The 21,716-nt window shown below is 39.9% G+C and overlaps 2 protein-coding genes across 2 annotated transcripts; one reads left to right on the top strand and one right to left on the bottom strand.

Moving 5' to 3' along the window:
- Window positions 1-5,614: 5,614 nt before the first annotated feature.
- Window positions 5,615-8,298, top strand: cdkn2aipnl (CDKN2A interacting protein N-terminal like). The gene is made up of 3 exons (XM_004561762.3): window positions 5,615-5,865; window positions 7,721-7,826; window positions 7,911-8,298. The coding sequence occupies exons 1-3, from the start codon at window positions 5,654-5,656 to the stop codon at window positions 7,917-7,919; spliced, it is 327 nt and encodes a 108-aa protein (XP_004561819.1). The 5' UTR covers window positions 5,615-5,653; the 3' UTR covers window positions 7,920-8,298.
- Window positions 8,299-10,923: 2,625 nt separating this feature from the next.
- On the bottom strand, window positions 10,924-21,651 carry ube2b (ubiquitin-conjugating enzyme E2B (RAD6 homolog)). The gene is made up of 6 exons (XM_004561761.3): window positions 21,459-21,651; window positions 16,517-16,597; window positions 15,728-15,753; window positions 14,592-14,681; window positions 12,818-12,906; window positions 10,924-12,665 (listed from the first exon to the last, which is right to left on the bottom strand). Exons 1-6 carry the CDS (start codon window positions 21,500-21,502, stop codon window positions 12,537-12,539), a joined length of 459 nt encoding a protein of 152 aa, XP_004561818.1. The 5' UTR covers window positions 21,503-21,651; the 3' UTR covers window positions 10,924-12,536.
- Window positions 21,652-21,716: the final 65 nt, after the last annotated feature.

Genomic DNA, 21,716 nt, shown 5'->3' with positions numbered 1-21,716 from the left:
CAACAGTGACAGTTATTTTGGGAGCTGTCCTGTTGTCCATTATCTGTACAGACTCAATGCCACGGAAAAAAACAAATGTACTGTCACTTTTCATAACTTACGCTTATTTAATTAAAAACAGTGACAGCTGCAGAGTCGTTTCCAAAAGCACAAAGTCGGCAAAAACAAAGAATCTCAGATTCTCATCTTTTGTGTTTTTTTATGGGTAAAAGTCTTTAACAAAATATGTCTGTGCAGCTTGCTGGTAAAGTCGCTGATTATCATCCACCTACCACAGTTACAACAAACAATAACAGCACACACACACACAGCATCAGCCAACATTACGCTATTTTTCCATGACATAGGTTGCATTTGATTTTCATAACCACATATTACGGAAAATAAGATCAATATGTGAATACTGAAGATGACAATGCTCCTCAGAAAGCAGCTGTGGGTTTGTGTTACCGCAGAGTGCTTGTGTACACATATTACAGACATGCACACTATCACGGCCCCGGTATCCATGTCAACTGCAATTAGGCCAATAGATTTGTATGCACCCTGAATTTTCTTTCTTTAATTTTAAAACACTAGGTCAGGATTCAGGACCTGAAATAGCTAGCAGGCTCTACTGTTCCAGCATCACTACATGTCAAGAGCACTACTTTTTAATTAGTCGGGGTCCCAGGGTGACAGACTGCATCTCTCGGGTCCCGAGCCTAAAATGTTCAAAGCACCCGTCGTGTGTGGGAAACTAAAGTCAATGCAATGTCAAGTGGAGCCTAATTCTGACATTCCTCCTCAAAAAATAAAACCCTTTTTCAGTGAGTTTAAATGTCATAATCTTCATTTAAGTCAAATTTTAACATTATAGAAGTTGTTCTCTCATCTACTTGGAGTTGTATAAATGTGGCTCATTTATATATTTATTATTTTTTATATTCATTTATTTTCACATCAATTTTATTTATGCAGTGCCAAATCACAACAGCAGTTGCCTCAAGGTAAGGTAGACCCTACAATAATACATCCAGAAAAAAACCCAACAATCATATGACTCCCTATGAGCAAGCACTTTGGCGACAGTGGGAAGGAAAAACTCCCTTTTAACAGGAAGAAACCTCCTATATATATAGGCAGATGGTCGCCTACACACACACACACACACACACACACACACACACACACAGACACACACACATATATACATATATACACACACACACACACATATATATATATATATATATATATATATATATATATATATATATATATATATATATATATATATATACATATATACTGAGACAAGTGTTAACAAGCAGCAAGCAGAGCAGATGTACCTGATGAAGTTGGACAAGAAGATGATTCAGGAAACATCAACATTTGAGTTAAAATAACAGCAGACAGTAAACAGTGGCCTCCATGGCTTTCCAGATGGGCAAAAGGTAATTTCAGTGTTTATCGAAGGGATTCATGTCATTTGAGCAGAAACACATGATGTTTGTTGGTATTTGCTGTCACAGATGCTGCTTTTGTTTTCGAGCACCTTCCTTGGCGAATCGTGAGTTAAGGCATGAAATTCAATAGATCAGTATTGGCCTCCTTATGATAACTCACTCGACTGCGTGCAGTTTCTGAAGGTTTAACTTTTGCTATGTTAATAAAGATTGAACAAACTTCCCCATGAGGTGTAAATCCACTGACACTTTACGGAGAGGGTTAATTCTTCCTCACTGGCGCACCCCCAGGTCTCTGGCTGAAAGGCTTACCTGTTGTCTGTCTTTCCCCAATTACAGCGTTCTCCTGAGTAAGCATACATTAGGTGACTCATCAAAAACGGCTGTCTGCCAGTGCTGGCTGGAACAGTGTATTATTTCAGCATCAGTGTATATTTCAAGCCGAGAGGGGAAGAGTGAAGCCATAAACTTAATGGGTTAGTTCACTCAATAAAGTGGTGACTTGTATGACTTGGAAGGGACCCAGAAATATAACATGCCCTGGAGTGCCGCCGATGGTTTTTCTGTGGGAATTGGAGAGGAGGTGAAAGTGGATCTGCATGTACTTGTGAGTTTTCTTGTCTATAGGACTCGTCTGAGGTACATCTGAAGAGGCTACACTCAGTATTTAATATAGGTGTTCAGATGCGTACATTATACATGTGCATTTATGAGGAAACATCAATCCTCAGTGCGCAGAGATTGTGTGTTTTTGTGTTGCAAACTTAGCAGGCAGATGGAAGATTAAGACAGCACCGTGTTCCTTTGGAGTTTGCTCATGCCTCCGTGTTCTTTTGTGATGGTGCGTGAAACACTCAGTTCGGAGCAGCAGGAGAATGCAGCCTGTCAAGATGAAGCTTTGCAACCACTTGAAGTAAACTGACACTGCGTGGAAATAGAATTGCAATGTTCAAGGCTCCACTGGAAACGAGGTGAAGATAAAACATCTGGGCGTTTAAAAGGCAAATAAGGGGACTGTCAGAAATCATTTTCAACTTAGTTATTCAGCAAATAAAGCCAATAAACACAGCCAGTGCAACAGCTTGACTCATTCATCACAGAGTTGTGTTTCTTTATTGTTATTTTTGGTTGCTCAGATATATCTTTTATATGTGGCGCTAACCTTGAGAGACACACCAAAAAAAATCAGGCTAAAAAATAAATCCTGGCACGCTGCTTGATGATTTGACCTCCATTAAATTGGGGTTAACTGAGCAGTCACGCACAAGTGAAACGACTGCAAAGAGCAGCCTGGCCTTTGCTAAGTGCCTATAGTGTTCACTGCACTTCACAAGGTCCTTACCTTCACATAAAGATGACTCCATATATCTTCTTCTTCTTCCCCACATCTTTTTTCAGCTTCTCATCAGTGTTTCCGTCACATTAAATAAAATCCTGTCTGGTTCTGCACAGACGTTATTTCATGTTTGCACGTCTGAGTTTTGTTCCAACCTGCTTGGCCTGTTAGTCCCTCTAGATTGTGTCTCTCCGGCGTTCCTACGAGACAAATCTCATATGCTTTAGATGTTTACATAACCGGATACGCTTGGTGTGCGTGTCTTCTATAAATATTTGCCTGCCTATTGCATTCAGCCTTATAAAATTACATAACAACAATAATGGAAAACAAATGTATCATTTTTCACTTTTCACTGTTTATCTTCTCAATCAATTCCAACTTGCAACTCTTCTTTGTGGTCATTTTTGCAGCCCTTAAGCCACATTTCAAGTCTATTGATTATTTATTACCATGCAGAGCATAAAGCTACTCGGACTAGACCCTTTAATCTCACTGTTATTAGATGGATTTCGCTGTGCTCTGAAACGCAGCGACTGAGCAGTGTGCTTGTCTGTCTGTCCCTCTGAATTCATGTTGGCTTGCCTTTCCCTGGAATCCCTCTGCATATCAATGACTTCATGTCAAAACAAGCCCCAAATCCTCTGCTGTGTGCGAGTGAGAGCGTCATAAGGATGGAAGACTCTTGTAGGCTTATGCAGCGCACATATCTGTGCAGACAGAGGGAAATGGAGCCTGCCTGTGTGTGTCCCTGTGTGTGTGTTTGAGTATATCTGTGAGCTTGAATGACTGTCCATAAGCTCCTTTCCATAGACTGGAGGTCCAGTGTTTCTCTCTGATCATTCCTGGCAGGCTGGTCAAGTGCATAGAGATTTCACTCAAGTAAGAAGGAAAAAAAAAACATGAAAGTGAGTGAGCGAGCATGTGGTGCAAACATTTCACTGACACACTACCTGCTCCGTGAATTTCAAACATGGAAAGACGGCACAGAAGGAGGGGGGGAGAAGCCCCGGGAAGCCTAAAGCTGTGTTGGCCCAACTACAGTCTACAGTCAGCTAATGTGGCTTCTTGGCAGCCGTTAAAGGCGGTGAGTGGCTCTCCTTAAATTTTGAGACTGCTGCACGTAAAAAGCAAAAACACGGATTCAATTAACATTACGGATGGCTTCGTTTCATTCATGCGAATCAGTGTCAGGGTCCAGGAATTACCACTTAACACGGAACACAGACTTATCCTTGAAGTGATCTCATCTGCTTTGATTAGTCAGACGATTAGAAGAAATGCGATCAAAAGCATTCCTGCCATGTAAGTGAATTCTTTTAATCACACTACACTCAGACCTCAGTAAATGTTCTGATTTTTTCAAAATAATACTTTAATAAATGCTAACTTATTATGTGCTTTAACAAAAAAAAAATTAAAATATTTTTCCAACAAATTTAACAAAAAAATCTCATTTATATCTGCAGTCCCTGGGTGGAGTCTTTCAATAAATGAAATATTCAATATTTTTTTAAAAATAAAATAAAATTAAAAACAAGTAATAGTCAGAAGACAGTCATTTTCTGAGCTAAGATGGGGTGTTATGTTGTAGATTGAAGTACCAAAGATAAGTTTGAACATTTCTTAAAGCAATATTAAAACCAATAGAATCGTAATGACGCTGTTTCAGTTTTTAAAAAGTAAGAAAATAACGTTGAAAAAAACTTTTTTAAATTTATAATATAATATAATGTTTTTTAAATGTGTGTACATGGCAAGGCTACATTTACTAAGCCATGTTAAATTCTCTTTTTGCGCTTGTTGGTTTTAGTTGTTACAGTATAGTTTATTATATATTTACTTAATTACAAAAAAATCTGGAATAGATAAATAAATGCAGAAATTGAGACATGAGATATAAATGTAAGAGAAAGCTCTCTAGATTATCTGAGAGGAATAATAATTACTGTCCATTACTGCCTGACTGTGGGGGGCCAAGAGTCCCAGAATGCAATAAATAAATACAAAATTAAACAATTAATTAAATGCATTGATAACAAATTTAAATTTGAAATAAATAATGACAAAAATTCAATTAAATTCACAATTTAAAAAAATTCTGGTTCGTTTGCTGTTACTTGCATAGCCAGTGAAGATAGATCGATACCAGATAATTGTTTGATGCGTCATCACAGAATTATTAGTGATGTGTGCAGTCAGGTATCCCAGAAAGCATTTTGAACAAAACTAGTTGCCTTTTATAGCTGAGCAACTTGACGGAGTGGTTATAAAACTGTATAAATATTTTTTTTTAAAAACCACAGGTAATTACATCTCCTTTTTTTTTTCATTGTAAATACTAAGCACCTGATGTCATCAGTTATGCTGCTGGCGCACTGTAAGCTCTGTCTTCTGCCCTACTTGCCAAGTGGGAAGTAACAAGTGTGCAAGTACAAACTCTGTGTACTTGTCACTGAGAAACACCCACTGAAAGAAACAACTCCACACCAAAACAGTGGGTTTAACTATATCGGCTTTAACCCCACTCCCCGACTTTAATGGGTGAGGCTGACACAATAAATTCATGAACCATAAAATAATCAATTAGATAGTAAAATAATATTATTGATTTTTAAATAAAATGAATTTATATGTTAATTTATTAATTATTTGATACATTATTTCTTAATTATGGCACTTCATAGTATCTCTGAAGCACACTGCATATGAAATATTGAGAGTTGCTGTTCACGTTTGGCTGTAAACCACCGCTCTGCTCCACCACTGCGTGGCGCTGTGGAAAACAAGCAGGGCTGTAAGACGACTTCAAAGACCCGCTTGAAAGGACAGGAAGTCGCTTTTGTTGTCTTGGCCGAGGGAGAGCAAGATGTCTTCCCTGGACGTTCAGGATTTTATCCAGCAAAACCGAGCTGTGGCCGAGCAGGTGGAGAACTACAGAGGCTACTGGGAGAGCGACAAGCACTGGGAGCCCAGGCGGGAGTTCATCCTGCGGAACTTGAATGACTTTGAAGACTCGCAGCTGGACCACCTGCTCTCCCTCTCAATGGTGTGGGCCAACAACGTCTTCCTCGGCTGCCGGTGGGTAAACACAGCGTGCTTTCATGCCTCTAATTAAAGCCTGCTGACGGACACTTTTTCTAAGACAGCCGCTCCACAGCTCCCTCAGCCCGGGATGACTAACCACTGTTTTTAAGTTTAGTCTTCCTTATTAAACAAACTAAAGGGTTGCTAAAGGGTAACAACCAGTGTTCTCTTTTCTCTGAAATTGTTATTAGTTTAATTTTAGATTTAGTATTTACTTACTTACTTATTATTATTATTGTTGTTGTTGTTGTTCCTGCTGCTTACTTACCCCAAACTATTTATATTCAGAGTTTATTGTTTATAGTGAGGTTTATTTTCCGCTGGTGGGCTCGGTGCTGCCCCCTGCAGCACTGGAGTCGTCTGCATAAGCTGCAATGCTACTCTGCTACATTTGCTGCAGACGATGCTGAGTTTGTAAAGATTTGTGAAGATATCCTGCTGGATAAATTATGTGGTTATACATTTTTTAAATGGCCCTAAAAATTGTGGTTCAGGGAAAAAATATAATGTATGTATAATGGAAATATCAAATGCAATATTGCATTGATATCAGTATATCAGATGTTTGTGCCGGCTACTGGACAACATCCAGTCTTTCTTCACTGGAAAAACAGTCTTTGGTTATCAAGTGGGTCTCTTTATAAAGTTACAGGCCTTGTTTTCAATTTAATCTATTTTTGTTACTGTTTGTGGTGGCATCTTATGTTTTTATATATGGTGTATATGGTAAAAATTCTGCCACATAAGAAATTGAAACCCTACGATTTAGCGATCCTCTAACCCCAAGCACTTGGCCAAAGTTGAGGGGAAAATCTGCCCTTAAAAATCTCCTCTGACTGGTTGCAGTGTTGTGAAAAACTATTTAAAATGATAAGTGGTTTCTTGATTCAAAAGGTCTGGTAGTAGTCAGGTCTGGGTAACCCACTCTCCAAACTCGTGTTAAGCGTGTGCGGGCAGATATAGCTAACCTTGCAACAGCAAGTATGGATGTGCAATCCCAGAGAAGCTACACTACCTGTGCAATGTGAATGGGCTTCATGGTTCTGCCTCACTCTACTAGCAATTACATGGATGTTAGCAAAAAGCAGAACTAGGGTGGGCTGTCTTTTTGTTGCCTCTCCAGTGCACATGTCACTTTCTTTTGCAACAAAGCAGGTTTCTTCTTCCCGGCTGACTAGATTGATTTACTGACATTTGTGATATACTGTGATTATGAAATGCATGCCTGACTTGATATGAATGATTTGGACTCTTAGACAGAAACTGTTTTTTGTTTTTCCAGTTATTTAAAACAAAATCTGTATTTTTTGTTACACACCAAACAACTTAACAGATCGACTTGTCATTGTAGTAATCTGTAATTGCAGCCACTGGGGTCTGCGACTGGTATTAGCTTTTGGACAGCAATAAACCCACAAAATTGGATTTTCATTTCAGTGAGTTTGAGGGCGCTCGAGGAGCAGCGCTGGCTGTTGAAGTGCATATTGGATGTCTTCTGTGATTACACCTTCTAAAAGACATTAATCCTCGGAATTGGTATAGGGTGCAATCATGCAAAAATGCCAGATAAAAGGGTATCACTATTTTTTCATCCATAAGTTTGCACTCAAAGGTGAATCAGAAGCAGGACTAAATTTCATTTATATGAAGGGAAATGTGTAGGAGGTGAAGAAACCATTCACATCTGTTAACTTTATCGAAGAATAAACAATTCTTCTCTTACCAGTATTATAGTTTTCTGTTGTTCAGTGATGTTATTTTCCCAGTGCACTATATCCTTACAGAAGAATATAAAGCACACGGATGAATTCTGGTTTAATGAAGTGTTATGTCTCATAATTGATGGCAGGTATAGCACAGAGCTGCTGGAAAAAGTGAAGGAAATGGCTGAAGGCATCGTAGTGGAGGACGCACCGGTCTTCAAGACGAGAGATGAGATTGTTAAGAAGCAACAGGTATGTCTGTGAACACACACACGCAGCATATACATACAGCTATAATGACAGTCTTTGTTCATGGATCTCTCTGCTCCGTCACAGGGTCGATGACCGGACCAGTCATGCTGGATCAACACAGACTGGATTCAGCTTTTATCACGTCAGACTATTTTTATTTTTTTTAAATAGTTTTACAATCCTGGTGTTTTTAACCCTTACCTTACCTAACCCTAACCCTTTGTGAGGAGTTCAGACATCAAGACATTTTTATTTTGAGCCAAAAAACTGGCCTTTTCAGACTTTCAGCCTTTTTTATTTGTGCACAAACAGCAGCGGTGTCTGCGGGAGTTTGTGAGCCCCACTGCTCGACTATTTCAATCACAGTTTTACTTTTTTAATTTTTTTAAAAATGTGTTTTTTAAATGTAGCTTCAAACTAAAGATGACACTGGTGTTCTTGTCTGAAGCACAATAAAGAACTTGTTTTATCATTTTTGTGTGGTCATTGCTGTCTAGGTCTGTGCCTCCTCCTGGTCACATTGTTTTTGACTACATTATGGAGCCACTCCATAGTTAATCATATACGGCAATAAAATACAAATACTGCTACTTATAACTATGTCGGTTCAACGAGCTCCGACATGTAGAAAAGTGAACTTTAGTTAAAAGTAAAGCTACAGAGGTTAACATGAAAGCTGTTAACTTACTCTGGCACGGTGTGTTGGCAGCTGTCTTATTTTACATGGCAGCAATACCTGCAGCAAGCAGGGGTGACTCTAAAGGGTGCACTAGACCATATTTACTTGAAGGCTTTAGCAACATTATTTTGCAGATTTCTCTGAATACATTAAAACAATTTAATCAATATGTTTCAAAATATGAAAATTAAAGCTTTTTTGCAGACCAGTGAAAATATAGGTCAGTAAAACTCTTGAGCAGCTGACCTGGGGCTGTGAGGCTGAACACTCAATTATTATTAACATTAATTATTAACATGTGCACCGTCAGAACGTCTGTTTTCTTCAGCAGGAAGCTTTGCAAAAGCACAGGGCAAGCCTCAGTTCTGAGAATGCTGATATAATTGCTTCTCTTCATTACAACCACCACATTCTCCTTTAAAGGCTTACAGACACGCATACCAAGTGATTCACAAGCAAAGTTAAACACGCAGACATGCACTCACCAAACTGACTTCATCCCACAGATTCAATACTGTGAGAACTGTTTTTTAGTTCTAATATATGAGAGCTTCCCAAAAGACTATTTCATCTTAAGCCACGGTTTAGTGACTTAACATTAACATTTTGGGACATTACTGTACTTGTGATTCATTTTTGCATTTAATAAAATCTGATTTAATATGCCACACAAATACAATGAATGGATTTAGGTTTTGGCAATATTTACTATTGCTCATTAATAACTGTACATCTGGGGTCTGCCTCCCCCCACCGCAGGGAAAAGGGAAACACCACCTGGGTCTGGGTGCAGTTCCCCCCTCCAGGGGCGGGGGCACCTAGACCCGGTTTGTAGAGTACGCTTGGGGAGTGTGATCGTGTGTACAACGTCTCTTTATGTCTGTCTCCACGTTGGTTGAGTGTGGAGTGAGTGCATATGAGAGCATGAGGGTGGGAATGGATGTTTGTGTCTGTGTGTGCCTGTATGTCTGTGTCTATATGTCAGGTTGGGTGTCAGGCGCCACCTCTCTGGGGACATCTCAGGCCCTCCAAGGTTTGGAGGCCTATCTCCCCCTACCACCACTTCCCCTGCCAGTGGCGGACCCCCTCAGACATCGGTGCGTTGGTGGTTCTTTGTGTCCGGGGATGGGCGTCCAGGTACACACCGGCTCACTCCTTGGCGGCCGCTTATCGGGGCCTGGAGCCTGGGGCTCGCTCGGGCCACTTCGGAGGTGGGGTGTCCCCGGCCTCTCGGCCTGGGGCTCGGTCACTCAGGCGCAGCTGGCTGCCGGCGGAGCTCACGGGCGCGTCACTGCAACTCCCCCTGGCTTCTGCTCCGCGGCTGCTGAGTGAGCCCTCATCTGGGACTCTCCTCAGCTCTTTCCGGGACAGTGGCGCAGCTGCCCCTCTGTTGGTCTTCCTTGGTCTCTTGTGTTCTGGGGGCCTCTGGATGTCTGGAGTTTTGATCTCCTCCACACCTGCTTCACGCCCTGGAGGACGGGGCTGTGGCCCCCCCACACCCTCTAGCAGATTATTACATGAAGGAACCTTTTAAAAAAACAAAAAACAAGCGCGTCCATGCTCACAGGTGTACACACGGGTGATCACACCCACAAACTACACCCTTTTTGGCTCCTACCTCAAAGCACACTGTGTTCTGTTGATCTTATGTGCTGCACAATAATGTTTAATATTTAGTATTTACTGTCATATTCCCATATATCATTGTGATGTTGTTTATTCTATTACTCTTGTTCTCTTCTGCTTGCTTTCTTTTTTCTTTCTCAGCAGGTGATCCAGGTGATTGATATATGCATTTTTTTTCTCTGCCCGTTCTGTTGGTTTTTGTCTTTTGCCCTTCTCCCCTGTCCCTCTTCTCAGCTGTTTCTCTTTCCCTCTTTCTTTCTCCCCTTCTTTCCCCCAGTCAAGTCTGTCCCGTATTCAGTAAGTGAAAATAAAATAAACAATAAAAGGTGAATCAAATGGACCATTACGGCAAGGCTGGGATGGTCAGTTTGGTAAAATAAATCCATTGGGCATCTTTCTTTGCCTTTAGACAACAATTCTGATGGCAAAAGAGCCAAACGGGACAGGCCAAAAAAAAAAAAAAATAACTGTACATCTTATCAATCAATCACTGCAGTACTAATCTCAAGTTTTGATGAAGCTCACATTGATTTTGGTACGAGCAGCGTAAAGACAGAGGCTCAGCAAACATGCCAGAAATGTTGCAATATCTTGCTTTAACCAAGTTACATGACAATATGAAAAACTACAATACTCTGTGTAATAGTTCCACCCTATAGTTAATTATGAGACCGGCTGTCGGTCTCTTCGCGTTAACCCTGTGGGTCCAGGTTACCTGTGTCACCTGGAATTAACCCAGCCTGGTAAAGCGCACAAGGAACCAGATGGATGAATAAATGACCAGAACCTGTGTCAAAGTCTGAAAAATGTGTTTTTTTTATTATGTTTATACAGCATATCGTTAAGTATACATTATGTTTATTTCACAAAATTGTTTTTTATAACATATCCCTTCTGCTTATTGGGTGAGATAAGTCACAAGCCACAATATAACCTTTATTATCAAGGAAAAGAGGAATTCTGGTTTATGATGACTGATTACTTAGCCGGAGTCGGGCAGGTTAAGTGAGTAATTTACACTCGAGGGATGGCGTTTTTAAATGGGGGAAATAAGAGCAAATAAAACGGTGGGCAAAAAGCAGGAATGAAAACAACTTGAGCCCTTAGGAAAACAGTTGACATCACACTCTTAGAACAGGCTTTATGATCTTTGCAGCAGTTTGTTCTTATCCAATCAATTCTCTTATAAAGTGCCCAAAAATTATAGGGAAAAAAAACCGTATGAAGCTTTCATTCTCTGCTTATTTGCTAATTCAGATGTCAGCTGTGTCATTTTTAAGAGAAAGAACAAAAGCACCGACTGTGTTCAGGCTGACACATGTCACAGGCGACAAAGCATTCAGAAGTCATTTACTTTCTTTGACAAACTAAATGAGAAAACCAAGAGGAGAACAGTTTGACTGCAAACAGTAAAAAGGTTCAATAAATAGAAAAAAGCAGACTAAAGAAACACACGATGTAGAAGCAGAGTACCTCCAGCAATGCCAATTCTGTCCCCATCCCCCCCACATCGAATGATACAGCGACACCACCCACATCTGAACTCGCTGGCTAAGGGCCATCAGGCCCTACATATATTTTGATTATAGCATTATATGCGGTTTCTAATATACCAAAGAATGAAACTGTCGGGGACTGCAGAGCCTCAGTCCAAGTTTTCCGTGTTAATATTCACTTTCTCATAACCCTCTCAAACAACCTTCTTCTACCCGCGAGCAGAAATGATTAAAAGAAAAGCTCAGAGATTGCCAGTCATGATTCATCAGTGCAAGGGAGACTTGGCACTGCTGCAGCCTGTGACGTCTGCGAGCCCAAACCTACAGCATCTCTTAAAATAAACAGAGATATGCTGGAAGAGATCAGGGACTGCTCTTTATCAGCTGAATCTGCTGTCGACTTCAAAGATGACGATGATGGTGATGATGCTACCGATTTTGGCTTTTCCCACGACTTTCAAAATAATGATTCAGTCATTGATGTGCCCCTTTCTTAGCCAAGTTGTGGATACAAAAAAAAAAAGAAAAAAAAGAGGGGGGATGGGAAGGAGTCTGTGAAACACAAACAGCATCATTCCAACCAGAGATATATTACAAATTCTGTTAGCAATAACTTATGTCACATCATGCAATAAAAAAATAAAATAAAAGTAAAGACAGGGAACAAATACAAGATTGATTTCCCCTCTCCTGTTTCCCTAAAATGCATTGGCAAGCAAGGTAATGTCCATTCTGGTTTGGTTGTTCTTGCGCCCCCCCCCCCCCAGTGTGGCACTTAAGTTCTTCTGATATAGTTGCTGTGTTTTCTTTTTTCTTGATTTTTTTTCTCGATGAGGTAAAAATGAGAGACTGAAGTACTTGGATGGTGAAGAGTGGGTGATGGAGAGAAGAGCAGAGAACAAGAGGAGCTCAGACATCCACCCAGCTCTGCTCCACGATGGCCGTCACCCTCTTCTCGTACTCTCTCTTGTTTTCCTGATAGAGCTGTGCGGCCTGACTGTTGGCTGGGCTGTTGGGGTTTGGCTCGTCCAGCAATGACTGCGAGAGAGAAAAAAAGGAAGACTAATGATGAAAATGTTGACATCCTGAAGATTAAATAACCAGGAGAGATACTTCGGATGTCCCTGTATAGAATCATCATGCTTCACCGTGAATTAAAATGTATGAAAAGGGAGTGAAACACGACCAACCTGGATGGAGGTGAGTATGGACGACACATCGTATGTGGGGCTCCAGCGATTCTGAAGTATGTCTAAACATATACTGCCATCTGCGTAAACTGACATGCAGAGAAAAAGATCAGCAACACATTTACAACTAAAGCTAATGAGGAATGTATCCGTGACCATTCATTTTATGCTAATGTGCGTTATATTTAATGCTGTATGCTTTCATATTTATTTGTTGCCCCTTGTTTTCTCATTGTACTGTTTTTGTTTGACCTGCCAGAGGCTACAGATTAAATATAGACATTAATGTGCGCCGTCCCTTTAATAAATACATGACACTTTTTAAAATTAAACATTTAAATTGAATTTAAATCATCAAGACAGTTTCTTTACATTACTGGTGAAGTACATTGTAATCTGGTGCTTGTTCTTATTGTAGCACTGCAAACTGAAAACTTAAAAATGAAACAAAGCCATAAATAAGTCTAACATATTACGTACATAACTCATCACAATGCCGGCATCCACCAAGGTTATTATAGTTCATAAAAATGTGTGAAAATACATTTTAGGCTCTGATGCATGTTTATTGAGACTGCGAGATCTGGAAGACTGGGTCTACCACCAGAAACTGAATAAAATAACAAACCATTAAAAAGGAAAATTGACAAATTTACAACATGTTTAGCAAGAGTTGGATATTTATTCTGAGTAAAAATGTAAAAAAGTTAAACATTCTTACAATTTCATTTTTAAACAGAGGAATTGGGCCGCTGGTATAAACCTAGTGGAAAGTTGCAGTGGTTCATTTTTGCTCCTGGACATTTTTTTTAACTCTTTAAAAGAAAATATATATATATATATATTAACACTGTAGGGTTTCATTTAATAGCTACAGAAGTCTTGATGTGTGTTTATTTGCACAAAATATATTCAATATTACACAATCATCTACAAAAACCTACAATTTTTTTAGATTGGGTTTAAAACTGAAGCATAGGGGTGCTGGTTTATCTGGCTGGATTAGCTCACTGGTTCAGCATGTGACTCATTTGGCATAAGGTTAATGTGGAGGCCGCCCTGATGCCATTTACTGTTCTTTCTTTCAGCTTTCCTGACGCCTTTCTACCTGCTACAATAAAAGCTAGATGCAGATAAAGTCCTCAGTCTTTAAACTAGGCTGTCCACTCTCCTTCTATGAGATATACCTGCAGCCTATAGACAGGGATGATGTTACACTGTAAAATATAAATCTACTCATAGTTTGTGCAACATTCTTATAGATTTAGTGTAGAAGGTAATTAAAATAGCCAGTAAAAGTCTGATCTACTGACCTGGCAGCCAAAACGTGTTATGTTGAACACTTATTCTAGTATACTTCAACACATAGATCACATAAACATACCTGAAATTTTAAAATCTATTTTTATATTATATATATTGTAACAAAGATGTTTTTAAAGAAATAAAAGGCAATGATTATGTAAATAATTTAAATTTTTATTCCTACAATTTGTTTTTTAGCACAATTTTATATAAACCCGACTGAAAAAGTAACATTTTAGATGATCTGTAACAGATAAAGGATATAGTATAGATATAATACACACAAATAGAGCCATTACAAAAAAGTATTTCTGTATCAACTATAATGTGTTCAGAAATGACCCCACACTGTCATTTTATTCACTAGACTAGCTTAGTTGCTTGAAGGTCAGAACACTTTGTAAGCTTCAGTGAACATGGGTGCTGCACCACTGATAATTGAGGGCATTTCAGCTGCTAGCCCACTTACCATTTGGGTGAAACATTCTGGAGACAAACCGAACCGTGGGAGGCTTGTTTGGGTACTCCTCAGAAAACTCTATCAGAAGCTTAAATGTTCCTGCAGAGATAGACGGAGAGGGTATGAGGCAGAACAAATGACAGACAGAGGGAGCGCGAGGGGGGGGGGGGGGGGGGGGGGGGGAGGAGGAGGGGGGGTGAACGTAAGTAATTTTGCAAGGAGAATACAGATGTGAAGGATGGAGGGGGTCAGACAAAATGAGGGAAAGAATTATGTTACTATAAATATCAGCAGCTCGACTGAAAAGAGAAGCTAGAAAGTTAATTATTATAAAAGTAGCAATGGACAGTTTTAAATCCAAGCTTGTAGAAAACTGTATGAACGCTGCCTGCCCGCCTGGCAGGGGGACGACAATACCACATCAGCCTTTTATGGTCGAGGGGTAAAAATCGTACTTTATGATGCTGCGTCACCGACCTACAAACTTCTGTTCAATTCACATCATACTATAGTTAAAATAAGTACTTTTATTCATATTTATAGAGCCAGTGCGTGGATACAGCGAGTTTTCAGCCCACCAAAACTGAGCCCCTGATAATTGTTCAGTTGAAATTACTGCAGCTGTGATAACTTGCCAAAGGGACTCCTATACAAAAAATTAGACTACAACTTCTTCAACTTTCAAGGATTAAATGTCAGTTCCCCTTTCTACTTAAAAATAATTGTAGCAGTTCCTAACTCTCAGAGGTCTAGTTGTTATCACATGATTAAAATATGATGACCGATTAAAGTACCAATTTGTTTTCAATTTAAGTCATTTTAAATGCATTTCAGGCACTTAAACCACTCCAGATACTCAATTTGTAATAATTTCTAACTTACAATTTAAAAAAAAAGAAGCTATCTACTCAGAGGTGTGGCGATCCTCACGATAATTGTGGGATTTTGTGCTCAGGTAGACTGATTATTTGAGCATGCAACCCATAATCATTTCACTACACACATGCTGCCCGAAAAGTAATAATACATTGACTGAGTTCTCCGACTCTACAACAACATCACGAGTTCAAGGCAAAGTTAAACCACATCTAGAACTCAGATAAACATGAGGCTGCACTTTAGATGACTCAAAATGTAGAACTTACCATCTTCAAATGGTGTTCCCACAGGCCTGCAGAAGGCAGAGAGAGAGAGATTTAAAATGTTTCCAAAATCCAAATATCCCCACTGCTAATCCCCATTAAGACCCTCTCTAGTAGTACTGCAGTCTGTCCTTCAAGGAGTAGAAGCTCTGCAGACACCAGGGTCCATATTTACTAAGCTCTTCGTGCTCACACAGAACATGTTGAGGGGCCAATTAAAACAGCTGCCTTCATACTTTACATGTGTAGCAGCCTCCCCTTTGATTTAGGTGAGCAACTACGATCGAGTGTATTTTTATAAACCCATGTGAGTATTTCTAATTTGGTTTTGTTACACATCCTTGGTCCTGGTTGGATTTCTAGTTACTTTCAGCTATTCAATTTGCTTGTGCATTTGATGTTTTATTAATTCTTGCGACTTAAATTTCACATCACTTCTGAGTAGATTTTTCTCTAGTCGCTCTTCTTTTAAACACGCACAGCAAATTATCCACCAGAGATACACCCAGTATGCAAAAAGCTACTTCTTTAATACGGGTTCATTCTTAACACACTTTCTTATCTCTAACAGTGTCTTCCAGCCCTCTCTTCCACTGAACACTTGCTGTGACTCCACATGCTGATTTTCCAGACTGCTCTGTGCAACAATCAGGGCTGCAATCAGAAACACTTTTTAAAGCAGAAGGATGTGGTGGACGAGAACACAGTGGGGGTGGGTGGGTTGCAGAATCTGCGCATCACAATCGCAGTGGCACAGTCAAGACGGCAGGGCGGATTTAGAGAATGACTCACCCAAAAATAACAGCGTTCCAAAGCATGATGTTGTTCTCTGATGGTGCTCCGCTCACACCGGTAGGAGGATCTTCTTGAAGTCTGGGCAAGAAAGAGAAAGAAACAGAGACTTTAGAGTGAAGAAAAAGAGGTGAGACGAGAAGACATACACAGCAAAAAAGCCTGAATCAGTGGAAAGGGAGGCAGGGACATGAAGTAAAGGAGCAAAAGCAGGGGGGGGGGGAGATAAAGGGGAGAAAAACATGAAAAAGAATGATGGCAAAAAGAAAAACCCCTTAGATGTAAAGGGAGAGAAGCAAGTGGGAAAGACAGCTGAGGAGGGGTGATGGTTTTAATTAACAGCTTTACTGCAGGAAAATTAGCAATCAAAACACGAACTGCTGTATCAACACGACTTTCAACAGACAGCCAGGCTCGCAGGATCAACAGCACTATGACAGTCCTGTTGTCACATGTCAGTGAACATAAGTGCTCATCTGAAGCACTGCAGCACCAGTATTGTATCCACAGTGACCATCAAATCTCTGGTGTTGTTAATGCAAAGCACTTAAGCCATCAAGTCGACCTTCACCTGAAATGACTTCAGAGTAGCACCGACGGGCTATCAGAACAACGTCGAAGCAGGAAACGAGCGGGAGCCAAGAGCCTACACTACAAAGTAAGCTCAACACATCCAGGATCTCTTTTCCTAATCTGGCTTCCCTTACCCTACCATCAGCCATCATCAGATTGTGTTATCACCACAACAAGACAACCCAGGCTTCCCCCACTAAGAGCACTAACGAAGCAAAACTAGCACACACGACCAATCAAAAACAAGGACATCAAATCCAATTTTAGAGATCTAACTAAATCTAAAATGTCGACTGTGTAAGACACAGGAGGATCTGACATGTCATGGCAACTGCTTGTACAATGTACAGGCTGTCGTTTGATATGTGTGAAACCGTTTCAGCCTCATTCGTTCAGCCACAGCACTGCTCTGAGAGGGAGGCAAATTGGGTAAGCAGTTTTAGCATATGTGCAAGTTTTATATAAGGTCAGCAAGAAAAAAAGCTTAAAGTCCTTTTTTGGCATCACGTCATTATATTAAAGGTTACACACACACACACACACACACACACACACACACACACACACACACACACACACACACACACACGAGAGAAACTATTTAAAAACTGCTTGTAGCCAATAGCAAAAAGAAAAAATGTACTGATTCAAATCTGTGTATTATCATCTGTGTTTGACCTTTTCACCTCTACTGTGACCTTGGGCCCAGACCTTCCCAGTAATAGGAAGCCTGTAGTACTACAAAATAAACCTACCTTTGTTTTAATTAAGCATATTAAAATATCCTACAAGTAATATTTTCCCACCATCTTCCACAATGTGCTGATGAAAGTACTGCGAATCATATCCCAACCATAACCTTTACATTTCCTCTATAGACGCTCTACACTGCTAAATAATTCAGCAAGTTTGGTTGCGGAACCATGTGGAGACAAGTGATGAAAACCGACACATCTACATGTCCAAACATTCTGGCTAATTGATAAAACTTATGTTTCTTCGTATCACAGCAGCTAGACCCCGGCCTGGCAGACTGGGCTCTAAATGAAATCACTTTAGTGTTGTTGTTTTTTTAACAAGTTAAGGTGGAATAACTGCTATGTTTTCAAACATAATGTTTCATATTATATCTTCTCTACACAGACCTCTATCTGATCCGATGAAAGGTGAAAGATTGTCAAATGAGTGCCAGTCAAAGATTTGGAAACCATCGCTTTTCACATGATAGCGCTTGTAATTTGAAGGTAAAAGAGTGAGAAGGTAAAAATAAGAAACTAAAAAGGGTTTGAGATCATATATACATTTGTTTTGGACTGTTCAGCACCCAAATGATTTATCGGCTAACCCAAATTAACCACAGCTGGATTAATCATAATTAAAAATAATAATTAGTCGAGGCTCCACAAATAAAACTACCCAGGCGTGCCTGACAAACGACATGCCACAGCAGCAACTGCCTAGCAACAGAGGCGTCAGCAAATCAAAACAGGTGTGGCAGCGGGTCAACAATTTAAATGAAGTTTCCGACAGCGGCCTCAATAAAATCTGTGTTGGCTATCAAACTGATTTCTGAAGCTCATGGTAGATTATTGTGCAACATTAAAGGTCTTGCTTCAAATCACCAAATCTATATAGGCCAAGTCCGGCAGTCACTACAGGCTATTGAGGCCTACAATTCCAGGCCCAGTTTAAAAGCTGGTTTAATAAGAGCTTATAGCTATAAAACAAGGTAGGCTGATTTGTGCGTCTGTGAGTGCAGATCCATGTCTAAGTCCCTTGCTGTAGACGGACCCACTGCAATTAACCTCATTTACAGTAATCTCCCTGAACTCTTTGCTGGTAAAGGGAAGCTCCACTGAGTTCATCTTCTAGGATAGACCGATAGTTTATTTTACTTGAAATGTGGGGATTACTCACAAGTCTGCAGTAAGGAAGATTAGGGCAAGTACGGGACTGTTGATGAAGAGACTGCGTGGTGGTAAATTTGACATGAATTGTCAGAAAATAAACTAGGAATGCATTTTAATATATTAGTATCAAGTTATTATGTTAGTATTATATTAAGCTATTATGTAAAAATAAAAACAGGATTATTTGCCTTAACTATATGTGGACCAAAACATGCTCTCTGACCTCTAGAGACCGATGGCTGAGGCCAGAAAATACCCGATTAAGATTTAAATTTTAAAAGACTAGCCTCTTATCCCTACTATACCAGCCTCTTTGATTCTCTTTCTTTGATTGAATCCTGAACTGAAATTAGCCCATTAATTTCAAATTAAAAGCCTCCTTGTGTAAATCAGACACATAAACCCCAAAACTGGGGTTACACATTTTTGGGGGGAGAGGTTTGGCTTTTCCTCAATAGAAAGCATTAAATAAGTAATAAAGTAAGCATTTAGCGAAACAGACTCAATGCCTATGAAAAGGAAAACTGCTCTTATATAAGAAACATTCATATCATCTTTTTGTAGTTATATATCATGAAATACATCCAACATGTTTTCTCTTTAAATAGAGACAAAAAGTACAACTTGGTTTCATGTGACATTAGTCACTGTCATTTTAGACTCTTTATATCAGACACTGCATTGTTGCAGGACTTTAATTGCAATCCCTCATAAAACTGTTTATTATTCTAAAAACAGTGTGGTCAAGATAATCATTCATCTCAAACAAAGCCTTCTGGGAATTATGCAGTTTAGCAAATTCAAACACCTGGGTTTAAAAAAGGTACACAAAGTGTTATAACATGTGCCAAAAGAGGTTTTAATGCTCTCTAATAGAAATCAGAGCTTACACACTATTTAAAATATCCATGTGTTATATGAAAGGGTAATACCTGATTTACAATGCTGCATTAATGCTACAAAGTAAGCTAAAATGCGCTAAAATGTAACTACACGTATAATCATAAGTCTTCCTCATAGTAATATACCCTACAAACTCAGTATTTCATTAGCATACAGAGAATGTATCTACTAAACAATAAAACTATTTTAAGAGTGCAGAGAGATGCCCTGTTTCTCTTTCTTTTTAGCTCTGACGATGTGTGTATACATTCAGAGTCAGCTCTGAAGTCTTCTCTCCTTCCTGTGTTTCGGTAAAAGTAACTGCAGTTTGTGGTTTATCAGCTCCAGCCCAGCACGAGCGGCCCAGTTTCATTCATGAAGGCAGCAATGCAGACAACAACGTACAAGAATAAATGCCACAGCTCACTGCAGCGTGGACTAAAATTATTTCTGAAAATGTATCTGGCGAAGAAAAGAAGGTTAAGCCATACTGAATATAGTCAAAAAGAAAGGACCACAGCATTTATTTACCGTCTTATTACACCGAAATTACTGAGCTAAAACCCCACACAACAGTGTAGCGGCCTATTTTTAAGAATACATACACTTTGACTTACAGGTCAAACAGTTGAGGTTAAGCAATACCATGCAAGACTGAATTCAATCAGCCAGCACTGGCGTGGACACATGCTGATTCGGGCATGTGCAATTGTGTTTCCCTTGCCTCAGTGTCACCATTTACCACCTGGGGACTAGCAGAGCAGAGTTCAGTTACAGTGACACATTATCCCCTCTGCTTCAATGGCTGCTCTTAGTAGAATAGCTCAGCAGCTTTTTTCCACTGACAGGTGTGTGTGTGTCTGTTATTCACGCACACACAGTTGGATGCCATATGGAGCGAGGCAACAGATTGGGGATAGCAGGTATTACAAGCAGGCCCTTGCCAGGTGTTATTCCCCCAGGAAGCCTTAACATATTCTTTTTGTTATCGTATCATCACGTACTAACTGTGTGTATTAAATATCTGGATTTAAAATAAAGCATCAGAAACATATAGATAGAGCAATCCCTGACCACAAACCTTGGCAAAACCTGCAACCCCTAGGATGAAATATGACCATGCCGACTGATTGACTTACTTGAAAGCACAATATAAACCTACAGCTTGCAGACTGCGGGTATTAATAGGATAAATCCTGTGACATTTAGCTTCTAATCGGGGCCAGTTAAGCCAAGACAAACGGTCACCAATAAACCTCTGCAAGTGAAGCTGATCCCACACCAAAAAAAGAAAAAAAAACAAAACTAGCCATAAAAAAAGAAAACGTTATTCCCTCGGTACAAAAACCTCCCCCCACTGCAGAACACAAACAGCGTTTGAATGATCCCCTAGCGTCTCGGTTACTTCATTAGCCATCAAATATCGAGACAAACCATAACCGATGAGCCTGTCTCACATTAACTCCTGCCTGGGTTTCTGCACAGCATTGTTTGCACCAGGAGCTAACACTAAGCTAGCTGCCGACAGCTTCATGGGCTAAAGCTACACAGAGATACCCAAACGATGAGGACGGTACCTTTTAAAATCTCGCATGAGCCGTCTCCTTGCCGGTGTCGACATAATTCAAAATGTGTTAAAAATACAGATATTTAAAAAACAATAATAATAACCCAAGACCATAGACCGAATACTGTCGGAAACAAAATCCGGTACTTCTTCCGCTTGCAGCTCTTTTCTTCTTCTCCCTGAACCACTGGCTAGCTTTAGCTATTTATGGTGACGTCGGTTGCTTACAGAGGCACAGCCCCTTTTAGCTCACAAACGGTGCTGATGT

Source organism: Maylandia zebra, linkage group LG10 (genome assembly GCF_041146795.1).
Source record: "Maylandia zebra isolate NMK-2024a linkage group LG10, Mzebra_GT3a, whole genome shotgun sequence".
Lineage (NCBI taxonomy): Eukaryota > Metazoa > Chordata > Actinopteri > Cichliformes > Cichlidae > Maylandia > Maylandia zebra.
This window is presented reverse-complemented; position numbering and strand designations above follow the sequence as displayed.